At 45.9% G+C, this 12,207-nt stretch overlaps 2 protein-coding genes across 7 annotated transcripts in view; both read left to right on the top strand.

Annotated features, from left to right (window-relative positions):
- The first annotated feature begins 5,145 nt into the window (after nucleotides 1-5,145).
- Nucleotides 5,146-12,207, top strand: part of POC1B (POC1 centriolar protein B) — a 65,534-nt gene continuing 58,472 nt past the window's right edge. For 5 of the 6 annotated variants that reach the window (XM_076334216.1, XM_076334232.1, XM_076334224.1 and 2 more), the window contains exons 1-2: nucleotides 5,169-5,215; nucleotides 5,525-5,609. In XM_076334216.1, coding sequence (XP_076190331.1) covers nucleotides 5,201-5,215; nucleotides 5,525-5,609 — 100 coding nt within the window. In that variant the 5' untranslated portion in view covers nucleotides 5,169-5,200. Of the gene's footprint in view, nucleotides 5,216-5,524; nucleotides 5,610-12,207 lie in introns of all 6 variants that reach the window. The other variant, XM_076334248.1, reaches the window with a different exon arrangement.
- On the top strand, nucleotides 5,898-10,739 carry GALNT4 (polypeptide N-acetylgalactosaminyltransferase 4). The gene has a single exon (XM_076334194.1). The coding sequence runs from the start codon at nucleotides 6,117-6,119 to the stop codon at nucleotides 7,866-7,868; it is 1,752 nt and encodes a 583-aa protein (XP_076190309.1). The 5' UTR covers nucleotides 5,898-6,116; the 3' UTR covers nucleotides 7,869-10,739.

Genomic DNA, 12,207 nt, shown 5'->3' with positions numbered 1-12,207 from the left:
AGAAACATTAAGGAATTTAATCACTGTAGTCATTAGAAAGATATGTATCTTTTATACAAAAGATATATCATCTAATTAAAAGGAACAAACAGAAAAATGCCTTTGGATAACACACCCACTTTTATACAAATTCTAATCACTTTAAGACAAGTTCTTTGGCAGAGTAACTGTAACTCTCAGCTGCTAATCCAGGTGGTCATTTGCTTTAAAGTGCTGGTTTTAAATTATGCAGTTTTCCTTTACACGTTTCCCTTCAGGCACTTTAAGTTCTCTTACTTATCCTTCAGTACAAATACAATCTATACACTGAACAAGGACAAATCTCAAATATCTATCAGCTACAACAGCCCTCTGATCATTTTCGTGGCTCTCCTGGACCCACTCCAACAGGTCCATGTCTTCCTTGTACTGGGGACCCCAGAGCTGGACACAGTACTCCAGGTGGGGTCTCACCAGAGCAGAGTAGAGGGGCAGAATCACCTCCCTCACTCTGCTGGCCACGCTTCTTTTGATGCAGCCCAGGATACGGTTGGCCTTCTGGGCTGTGAGCGCACATTGCTGGCTCATGTCCAGCTTTTCATCCACCAGCACCCCCAAGTCCTTCTCCACAGGGCTGCTCTCAATTCATTCATCCCCCAGCCTGTATTGGTACTGGGGATTGCCCCAAGTTAGGTGCAGGACCTCGCATTTGGCCTTGCTGAATTTCATGAGGTTTGCACGGGCCCACTCCTCAAGCCTGTCCAGGTCCCTCTGGATGGCATCCCGCCCCTCAGGCGTGTCAACTGCACCACTCAGCTTGGTGTCATCCACAAACTTGCTGAAGTTGCACTCGATCCCACTGTCTATGTCATTGACGAAGATATTAAATAGTATTGGTCCCAAAACAGACCCTTGAGGGACACCACTCATTACTGGTTTCCATTTGGACACTGAGCCATTGACTGTAACTCTTTGGATGCAGCCATTCAGCCAATTCCTTGTCCATCTAATAGTCCATCCATCAAATCCATATCACTCCAATTTAGAGGCAAGAATGTTGTGGGGGACTGTATTAAAGGCTTTACAGAAGTTCAGGTAGATGACATCAGTTACTCTTCCTGTGTCCACTGATGCAGTCACTGCATCATAGAAGGCCACTAGATTAGTCAGGCGTGATTTGCCCTTGGTGAAGCCATGCTGGCTGTCTCTAATCACCTCCTCATCTTCCATATGCTTCGACATAACTTCCAGGAGGATCTGCTCCATGATCTTACCGGGCACAGAGGTGAGGCCGAGTTGTCAGTAGTTCCCAGGGTCTGGGTGAGATATTCCCTTTTCTCCAGTCACTGGGGACTTCGCCTGACTGCCATGACTTTTCAGATATGATGGAGAATGGCTCAGCAACTACACCTGCCAATTCCCTCAGGACCCCAGGATGTTTCTTAGATTAAAAATATATGTTTCTTAGACTAAAAGTAACATCACACATATTCCAAATCATCCTTGCGTTTCAAATCTGTATGTACCTACTTGATATCCTTTTCTCTTCTGTCTTCTTGCTGCTGTTGGCAAACAGACTTCAATGGGATTTTGATAAGAAAATTTCAACAAAACCAACAAATCAACAGTACTCCACAAGTTACTTTACAGTCTTATTTTCATAACCGTTTTGATGTAGGAGAAAAAAAAGTAGGATCAGAGGTTGGAAAGATGCTGGAGCATAAGGTATAATGGTTCTACAACCGCAAGACAACCACAAGACAGCCTATAATTAAATCTTTGTGCCCCGAGACTACATTCTTCTCCTGCATGTAGGCAGATGAATAACCGACACCATGCTGGCAAAGCGTATCTCACAGTCCCCTCTAGCGCCCATGGTGCACCACTGCCTGCTTGTGTCCCCGGTCTGCCAACAGCCCGAGGGCCAAAGGCCTCTCCGGGGGTCTGGACAGCTCTGCTGCTAACACAGCTGCTCCCAATATGATCCCATGTAATTAAAGTTGGGGTTCTTAGTTTTATTTTAAAGTAGGATTAACATTAAGTTAAAAGGCCTCATTTTAGGTATGACAGAATTTTAGGTGGGCTAGTATATTACATATGCCCCTTGTGCACATGCATTGTATTACCTCAATTATTATGAAATCATATGTGATCAGTGTAATTTATGTGTGCATTGCAACACAGATGCACAATGGGTACAAAGTTTGTCTATGTGTCCTTGAATTCTACATGTACTAGGTCCTTTCCTCTAGTGACCATGCAGCCTGCATGAACCTTGAGTTACAATCTTAAAAGTGTTCCTCCATATACACGATTTCTGTTTGGACATATACTACCTTGACTCAGTGCCTGAGAAAAAAACTTCACAGCTGTTGAAACAACAGGCTACTGAGACATGACGCTTGGAAGATATTTTCTGATGCACCACTTATCATTGTCATCACAGAACACAACAACTTAATACAGTAGACTGCACTTGTATATCGCAAAACAGTTATTCTCAACCTTAAAAAGACAATGCCAACTCATAATTGTACTAAATTATTAGGAGTTACAATAATCTTAAAATCATTCTAAAAATAAAATATATGCATGCTAATGAGAAAAAATAATCAGCATAAGAACTATAACCTGCCAGCTTTATAACTACACTCATTATAGCTAATTATATGTCTGCAGCAAGGGAATACTTTGCTTCCTACAAGCATTTGGGAGTCTTCAAAACACTCTCAGGTGAGGAGAAGCAGCAAGGAACTTTGTAAGCTCTACAATTTGAGAAACACTCTTCCAGCAATTTGTAGAAAGAGGGATGCCGCCCTCTTTCTCTCAGTAATCACAGTCCTTCCTTTGCTTTATGCCTATCACCTGGCACTTTATAATTCAGGAATTTTGTGGGCAAGTACAGATTCTAGTTTATTGCTAGCAGCCCAAAATGAGTAAAGGATACTGAGCTGCTGGAAGTGTAGCAGCTGTGAAGAAGGCAAAAGGAAAAAGATTCAGTATAACTGGGAATTGTCATTTAGCTCGGCTTGCAAATAAAATAACGTGCTTCTGTCCACTGGGTTTTAAGGAGCTTCCAGAACACATCTGAACCTGAGAACATAAGGTACCAGAAATACTGAGATATCATAATACACAATTACAGCAGCACAGAGGGTAGTTTCTCTCATTCAAGAGAAGAGAAACGGAGAACATGGAATAACTTAAGATCACTCAAAGTTTGGTACTAAACCTGCTTCCCAGAGGGATAGGATCTAAATGTAGCTTGGCTGTCGCCCTGCTGAGAGGCATCATTCACAGCTGATAAACCCTAGGAGAAAGAGGATAGTTGGAAAAACAGTTGAGAAACGGCTGGAAGATTTCAATAGTGGTGAAGAGCCCAAGTTAACTAGTTAACTCACTGTTCCTGCAAAGCGGTAGAACGTGGCACATTTAGGTCTTAGCATTATCAACTTTTTTTAATGCTACACTTCACTTAGTGATAACTAAATCATGGGAGCTAACACAAAGGGATGGGTGAGTGAGCTGTGTAGAAAAAAAAAACCACAAACCAAATCAAACCAAGAACAAATAATGACATAAAACTGTAGCTTTAGTTAGGTCCAAGTTAAAGTCAATGTGTCCTGTGCCACCACTTATTTTTTTAAAAAACTTCTTTTATGTTCTGAAGATGTAAAGGCAAATTATCAGCCTGCTTAACATCAATTTAAGGAGTGGCTAGCAGATTTTCATGGAAACCTTTTTATATACTTGTGGTAATCCTGCTTTTTTCAGCACTTTTAAAATTATTTTAAATGTGCATTTCATGGTTAAATACAATTGATTTGGAACTGTCCTATAACTGACAAATCTTACATGTTGGCCTAATTACTGACCTGATTCTGTAGATGTGAGAGTTTTATGTCAGATGAAACTCTGTAAAATGGAGACTGGATTTAAAAAAAAAGGGTAATTGCAGTATAAGTTACTTCTTCACAAATGACGTATCGAATGACAGTTCACAGCCCTCCCTTTTGTAACTGATATCAACCCTCTTTTTACTAGCATGGCTATTGGAGCAGTATTTCTTCAGTGAGATTGGTTCCCTTACCTAGCTTACCATGAAGCTGCATAAACATTCACGGCACTGCTAACACCAACAATTCTGTGGGTTTTTTTATTTTTTTTTAAAAAAGGTAGCTGTACTTTTTTAGAGCATTAAAGGACTGTTTAAAGACAACTCTATGACACAAACACGGGCGCTGACTTGGAAATCTAGACAGTATTAACAGGCTAAGAAAAAAGACAAAGAGGCTACCTAAGGTGGTAGCCTTAGGTGTGTGATTAACACAAAATCAGCCTGAGGTGTCAAACAGAGCTATCCTGCATCAATTTATAAGTCACAAAAACGGGGTAACACGGGCCAGATCCTCCACCAGCTCTGAAGATTTTGCTTCTTCAGCCAAAGAAGAAAAAGAAGCTGGAAGAAAAGGCCCTCAGGAACAGGCATGCGAAAACATGCTCCGCCTGCAACCAGGCCGGGGGCAGCGCCTCAGGCCCCGGGGGCCTCCCCGCCGCCCGGGGCTCCTCCGGCAGCCCCGAGGAAACACCGACGGCGCAGCTCAGAGCGCCGCGCTGCCACCGGGCTTGAGAAGCAGCCCGGCGCCGGGGCGTTCCCTCACAGGCTGGCAGGAAGAACGGTCGCTTGGGTGTTTTTTTTTCTAAAACAACAACCCCCGGGTCGAGTTTCCCGCCTCCGGCCCCGCCTGCCCCAGCACCCACCGAACCGCGGCCCCTCGGCGGTAGCTCAGCCCCTCCCAACCACAAGCCGCTGTGTCCCCGCCAACGGACAAACTCGGAGACGAGAGACTTTAATTTGCCCGGCCCGACCGGGGAGGCCCCTCCGCTCCGCTGCGCTGCGCGGCCGCCGGGCCCGGGCCGGGGCCTGGCCGGGGAACACCCGGACGCGGCCGGGGGGGCGCCGCCTGCTCGCGCGGTAGCCAGGCAACGCGAGGGGCGCTGCGGCTCTATGCCTTTAAGAGCGAGTCGAGCACCTACACGACCGATAGGCGGCTCTGCGGCTCCGCCCCCCGCAGGGCGGCCGGCGAATGGACGGATCGAAAGGCGCGTTGGCGCCGCGGATGAATTCGGGGCTCGGCCGGCCGCGCCTGGAGCGCGGGGGGTTTGAGGGGACGCCGCGCCGCTCCGGCGGCTGCCGTTGCCGCGGCGCCCCGCTCCGCCCATGGCCTCCGCGCTGGTAAGGGCTCGGCCCCGGCCCCGGCCCCGGCCCCGGGCCGGGGCGGCGGGCAGGCGGGCGAGCTGCGGCCGCCGGCCTGCGAGCGGGCGCCGCGGCCGGCGGGTGTCGCCCGGCGCCGAGGGCTGCGCGGCTACAGCCGGTGCGGCCGCCGCACCCGCCGGTGGGAGCGCTCGGGGTGCAGGGACCACTCGCCGCCGTGCTTCCGCCGCGTGCGGGATGTTAACGGCTCCTCGGGGGGGGGGGGGGGGGGGGGGGGAGTGGGTGGGCCGCCCCCACCCGGAGCCTGACGGTGCGCACCCTCTCCCCCAGGAGGACCCCGTCTTGATCCGGCCTTTCCGAGGCCACAGAGCGGCGGTGACGGGCGTCGCCTTCAACGCGGACGCCGCGGGGCTGGGTGAGTGCGGGGGGCCGGCGGCGGGGCCGGGCGCCGTTTGCTTTTCGGGCGGGGCGGCTCGCTCCCTCCCTCCCTCCCTTCCCGGCAGCTGGCGGAGCCGCCGGGCGGTTCCGGGCGCAGGTCCGGGCGCGGAGGCGGGGCGGGCTCCCGCGCCGGCCGGGCGGGCCGAGGAGTCTCTGCCCCTTCCTTAAGCGACAACTTTTTGAGCAAACCACGAGGCGGGAGGAGGGGTTTGTCCCGCGGCGAGAGAGGAGGAGGAGGAGGAAGTAAGTGAGGGGAGCGCCGAGGCCGGGGGGCTGCTCCGTGCCTCCGCTGCTGCCCCGCTCCCCGCGCGGTCCCCCTGGAAACCTCCGGGCCCGCCGCGGAGGGACTGGCTGCACACTCGGCCGGCGGCCCGAGCCCGGAGCGGGGAGTGCCTGCAGCCCCCTCCGTCCTGGGGGCGTGGGGGGGAGCCAGCAGTAGTTCGCGGAGCTTCTCTCTGCTAGGGGTTGCTTTTAATCGCCTACGATGAGGATCCGTCTGGCAAGAAGATGGACGTGGGTCCGCAAAAGCTGCGTGTTTCTCGGCTTCTTGATGATCGCTTACTTTGTGGTCGAGCTGTCGGTTTCTTCCTTCGGTGCCTCCCTCGCCGGGGAGAGCATCACCAAAGGGAAATGGGAGAGGCGGTTTTCTGACAGAGCAGAAGCAGCTGTGGATTTGGCTCGTCCAGTTTATGACAAATCCCCGCCTGATCCTTATGCCCCAGGAGAATGGGGTAAGCCCTCTCGCCTGCAGCTGAGTCCTGAGGAGAAGAAACAGGAAGAAGAGCTGATTGAGAAGTATGCAATTAATATTTATTTGAGTGATAAAATATCTCTCCACCGGCACATTGAAGATAATCGACTGAGTGGCTGTAAAACTAAATCCTACGACTACAGGAGACTGCCCACGACATCTGTTATAATCGCTTTTTACAATGAAGCCTGGTCAACGTTGCTGCGGACGATACATAGTGTTCTTGAAACATCACCTTCAGTGCTTCTAAAAGAAATTATACTGGTGGATGACTTGAGTGATAAAGTGTATTTGAAGACTGAACTTGAAAAATACATAAGCAATCTGAAAAGAGTTCGTTTGATAAGAACCAACAAACGAGAAGGATTGGTTCGTGCACGCTTAATTGGCGCTACCTTTGCTACTGGTGATGTCCTCACATTTCTAGACTGTCACTGTGAATGTGTCTCCGGCTGGCTGGAACCACTGCTCGAAAGGATTGCTGAGAATGAGACTGTTATTATTTGTCCTGTCATTGACACCATTGACTGGAAAACATTTGAATACTACATGCAAACAGCAGAGCCCATGATTGGGGGGTTTGACTGGCGGCTGACATTCCAGTGGCACTCGGTGCCTAAACATGAACGTCTCAGGCGCAAATCTGAAACCGACCCAATCAGATCCCCAACTATGGCTGGTGGCTTGTTTGCTGTCAGCAAGAAGTATTTTGAGTACCTGGGTACCTACGATACAGGAATGGATGTTTGGGGAGGGGAGAACTTGGAATTATCCTTTAGGGTTTGGCAGTGTGGAGGCATGTTGGAAATTCATCCGTGCTCCCATGTAGGCCATGTGTTTCCAAAGCGTGCGCCCTATGCTAGACCGAATTTCCTTCAGAACACAGCACGTGCTGCTGAGGTGTGGATGGATGACTACAAAGAGCACTTTTACAACAGAAATCCTTCAGCAAGAAAAGAAAACTATGGAGATATTTCTGAAAGAAAGATACTAAGAGAGCGTTTGAAATGCAGGAGTTTTAACTGGTATTTAAAGAACATATTTGCCGAGTTGCATGTACCGGAAGATCGTCCTGGCTGGCATGGTGCTATCCGCAGCGCAGGAATAGCTTCAGAATGCCTCGACTACGTCTTACCAGAACATAATCCTACTGGGTCTCACCTTTCTCTCTTCGGATGTCATGGTCAGGGAGGCAATCAATTTTTTGAATACACGTCAAATAAGGAGATTAGATTTAACTCTGTAACTGAGCTATGTGCTGAAGTTCCTGAGCATGAAGACTTCATAGGTATGAGGAGCTGCCCAAAAGATGGATCTCCTATCCCAGAAATTATTATATGGCATTTCAAAGAAGATGGGACTATTTATCATCCTCATTCGGGAAAGTGCCTTACTGCTTATCGTACAATTGAGGGGCGTGCCGATGTGCAAATGAGAACTTGTAATGCTGCAGATAAGAATCAGATTTGGAAATTTGAGAAATAATCACTGCTGGTAGTATGAATGGAATGGACTGTGATCTCCAAGGTTTTTACATCTGTGAGCAGATAGTGACATTTGCTTGTATACCTTGGAATGTCTTCAGATGCGTCTGTAGTGGTGTAGAAACTATATCTGCTGTGGTGAACTGTACAGAAAGCAAAACTAAATACCGGGGTTTAGTTTCTAAAACGTTGAATACAGATCTAATGCCTTTTATTTTTGTAAAATTTTGATCCGTTATTTTCTTACTTTGGTCTGTCTTGATTATGGTAAAACAAAGGCTTTAGAGTGGACTGAGTGATAATTTTTTTTTTTAAGAAAAAAAAAAGCATTAAACCTGCAAGTTAATGTTACATGAAAGTAAAGAATCTTTACTTACAGAAGTAAAAGTTAAGGTTCTTGCAGTGGAATTAACTGACCTATGTTGCAGATACATTATAACATGTATCTAACTCCCTAAGTAATGCTACAGTAGCATGTGATTGAATCGACATTGATGTGGAAAGTTGAATCTCAAGCATTGTAGTATTCTGCAGTTTTCTGGGAATTTACATGCTCTTAAGGGTTTCAGGGTGACAACTAGCTATATTGCATTGAAGAAAAGGAATTTTTTTTTTTTAGTAGATGGGCTTTGGCACTGTTTTGCAGTCTTCTGCCTATTCTGGAAAACTTACCTCCATGAGGGTGAGTCAGGAGCTCTCGTGCGTTTAGAGAAGAGTGTGGTAGCAGTGGAACCAAGGACATGCTGGTGGTACCACAAATGGGAAGAAATAGGGATGGCTACAAGTAAGAATTCTGTTTAAAGGTAATGGAGAAGGAAAGAAAGCACAGAATTGCATTAGCTACTGCTGTTTCTTAGCTATATATTTAACATTTACATTGCCTCTGTGTAAGCTTTTCCATGGTAAGCCTGGCATCCTGGGGATGCCAAGCTTATGTCACTATACCATGTATCCATTTTTTCTTTCTGTCAGCAGGGTAGAGGAAGGAGACACAGAGGGAAACTTGGGCTGTTGTATTTTGCATCATGTATTTTGGTAACAGCTGGCATACATCAGCCCTAGGTAGAGTTTTGAAATAATGCAGCATATGCTGTGTCTTTCTAGTCACAATAGTACCATGGGAGACCTTGGGTAAGGTTGGGAAGCTGGAGTTCCTGAAGTGAAGGGAGTTGAAAAGGTAAAGGGCAGCTTGGAGGAAGCCAAGATCTGTTGGTTAGGTGGTTCACAGAACAACTTATTTAGAATGTTTTCTGTATCCTGTTATGCTGAGTTTTGAAGAATATTGATTCTTGAATCATGTCACTAATCTATTTTGAGTGTGATTATAGACATTAGATGTGATAGATATATTGTGTACTTGAAAAAAAAATCTTGTGTTAGTATCTGTGTTTTTAGCTTTATATGATTTAAGTTGGACACTTATCTTAATGTTTCAGGCATTCCAGCTTTTTTGATTACTTTCACTGAAGTGATAAATGTTCTTCAGTAGCCACAGTGTAGTAATTCTTGACATAGGGCTGGTAGGTAGGAACTTGAGCTAGTGAGCAATAAGAATCTGGGTACTTGTGGAATGTAGTAGGTGTGAATTTGCTGCAGGTGTTAGTAGGTAGAAGGTTTAAAAGGGAGCAAGTGAGACCTGAAATAAGTGAAGATTTGCCAAAAATAAAGCAAGAGTAAATTGAGACATATTCTTGAATCTTAGTGGGTTTAAAGAGTTGAGAGATTTGGGTAGAAGCAGGCTAAGATAGAGGGGGAACAGAAGAAAATTTGGAGCTGTGGATGTAGTGTTGAATCATGCTAAAAATGCTTGCCACTGTGTGGCATGGTTTGGTTTAAGTCTTTAACTTATTTTTAGGAGGTTACTTGCAATTTGGTTTTTTTCTTTTTTTTCCTCCCCCCCTCAGCTGATTATTTTTTTTTTTTTAAAAGGGAACTTTTTTACTATATAAGGGAGACATTCCTGAAAAATTCCATTCCACTCTGCAGCAAGAAATTCTTTTGTGGACCTACAAGTTATAAACCATTTATCAAATTTTAAAAGGCAGCCAGTCATTATGTACTGGGGCAATTAATTATACAAAGTATGTGCTTTTATGAAAAGCTTGCTGTAAACTGTTACATTCAATAGAAATGACAGGAAAAAGGCCTGAGTTGTTCTACATGGCAGAGCATAAGTTGTAGGTGCAATGCATGTTTCCTCAGATGAAAGTAATTAAATGGTGTGAATATAGACTATGCAACTTTTATAGAATTAACATTTTCTAGGACTTGGCAAAAACTACATTTCATATAAAGAACTACCTTGATGTTAAAACTGACATTCAAAGTGTTCCTTATCTATTTAAGCAATAAGTCTAAATGAATCTGCTCTTAAAGTTATTCTCTCTGTATGCATCTGAACCCTTCTTCCTTCTTCCCACCACCTCCCATCCTATTTTTGTGGTTATTTAAAAACTAAAAGGAGAAAAAAAAAAAGGAAAAGTAAATAACCTGGCCCTAAAATAAATAAAAAAAACTAAATTTGTTCCCAATGGGAATAAAAAAGGTTGGAGGGGTGGCTACAGAAGGAGAAAGAGAGAAGAAAAAAACCTTGCCATTTCAAGTTTCACTAGTTTTGAACCGAATTGCAGCAATTCTACAAAAATACTCCAGTTGTTTTTCAGTGTGTACAGATTTCTGGAAAATCTGGAACTCTGAAAGATTTTCTATTCTGTTAGACTCTGAAAGTTTGGGGAACACTTGTGTATATATTTTAAACTACTGATTTTAAGTGACTTAAAAGAAATTGAATGTAAACTCAACACTGAATAAATGTGAGAGGGCCTTGGGGTTTCTTTTGAAAAAATAAAATCCAGAATGATAATTAAATGTTGGCTGGTGTGCTGTCTCTTTTTTCAATTCTCTTCCACTTGTGTAAGTACATACAGTATACAGTAAAAACCATGATGAACTTCATGGAAGCTATTAAAAGTTTCTCATAACTTATCCACTGTGCTTAGAATCCCAGATCAGCTCCCTTGACAGAGGTTTAATTAATAACTGTTTTCCTCCAAGTAGGAAATCTTGCAAATTGCTGTTAAATATGTTTGTATTGTGATGTTGCACTTTCTCACACTGAGATTTGCAGGGTTCCTGTAAAGTGTTTGGGTTTTTGGTGGTTGGTGGTGTTTGAATATTCACGCATAATGTCACGTGCACAGCCCTGTACTCCATCTGACCTGTAATTCTTGCACTAGATGAGTTAATTATATTGAGGATGCTTCAGTATTTGGGGAAAAAAGGGTGACCAAGGGCTGCATTGAACTGTTACAGCCTGGCTGAGTATGTCTTTTCTTATCTTTTGCACAGCTTTCTTATAGCCACTACTGTGGTATTGTGGGAAATGGGAATGTAATGGTAATTCCATATTGCGGCACGTGTATATATGAAAATGTATACCATCAGTATTCACAACTTATACATTGAATCTGGTTTCATTGCAAATACCATAAAAAAATTTTTTGTGGCATATGTGAAGCCCAGATATCTGTTTAGAGAACTGCAGCAAAGCGGTGTGTAAACTTGGCCTTTGCATAAGGCCAAGTCTTCATTCTTTGGTGTTAAATTCTGCTACGACTTCAGTAAGGCCTTTGACACTGTCTCCCACAGCATTCTCCTAGAGAAGCTGGCGGCTCACGGCTTAGACAGGTGTACTCTGCACTGGGTCAAAAACTGGCTGGACGGCCGGGCCCAGAGAGTTGTGGTGAATGGAGTTAAATCCAGGTGGCGGCTGGTCACGAGCGGTGTTCCCCAGGGCTCAGTTTTGGGGCCGGTCTTGTTAGATATCTTTACCAATGATCTGGATGAGGGGATCGAGTGCTCCCTCAGTAAGTTTGCAGACGACACCAAGTTGGGCGGGAGTGTTGATCTGCTCGAGGGTAGGAAGGCTCTGCAGAGGGACCTGGACAGGCTGGACCGATGGGCCGAGGCCAACTGGATGAGATTCAACAAGGTCAAGTGCCGGGTCCTGCACTTGGGTCACAACAACCCCATGCAGCGCTACAGGCTTGGGGAAGAGTGGCTGGAAAGCTGCCTGGCGGAAAAGGACCTGGGGGTGTTGGTTGACAGCCAGCTGAACATAAGCCGGCAGTGTGCCCAGGTGGCCAAGAAGGCCAATGGCATCCTGGCCTGGATCAGCAATAGTGTGGCCAGCAGGAGTAGGGAAGTGATCGTGCCCCTCTACTCGGCACTGGTGAGGCCGCACAGGCTCGAATACTGTGTTCAGTTTTGGGCCCCTCACTACAAGAAGGACGTTGAGGTGCTGGAGCGTGTCCAGAGAAGGGCAACGAGGCTGGTGAGGG

Source organism: Aptenodytes patagonicus, chromosome 1 (genome assembly GCF_965638725.1).
Source record: "Aptenodytes patagonicus chromosome 1, bAptPat1.pri.cur, whole genome shotgun sequence".
In the NCBI taxonomy this organism is placed as follows: Eukaryota; Metazoa; Chordata; class Aves; order Sphenisciformes; family Spheniscidae; genus Aptenodytes; species Aptenodytes patagonicus.
This window is presented reverse-complemented; position numbering and strand designations above follow the sequence as displayed.

What these genes read in the sequence shown, in the direction of transcription:
- GALNT4 (XM_076334194.1), top strand. Translation starts at nt 6,117, where the DNA reads ATGAGGATCCGTCTGGCAAGAAGATGGACGTGGGTCCGCAAAAGCTGC.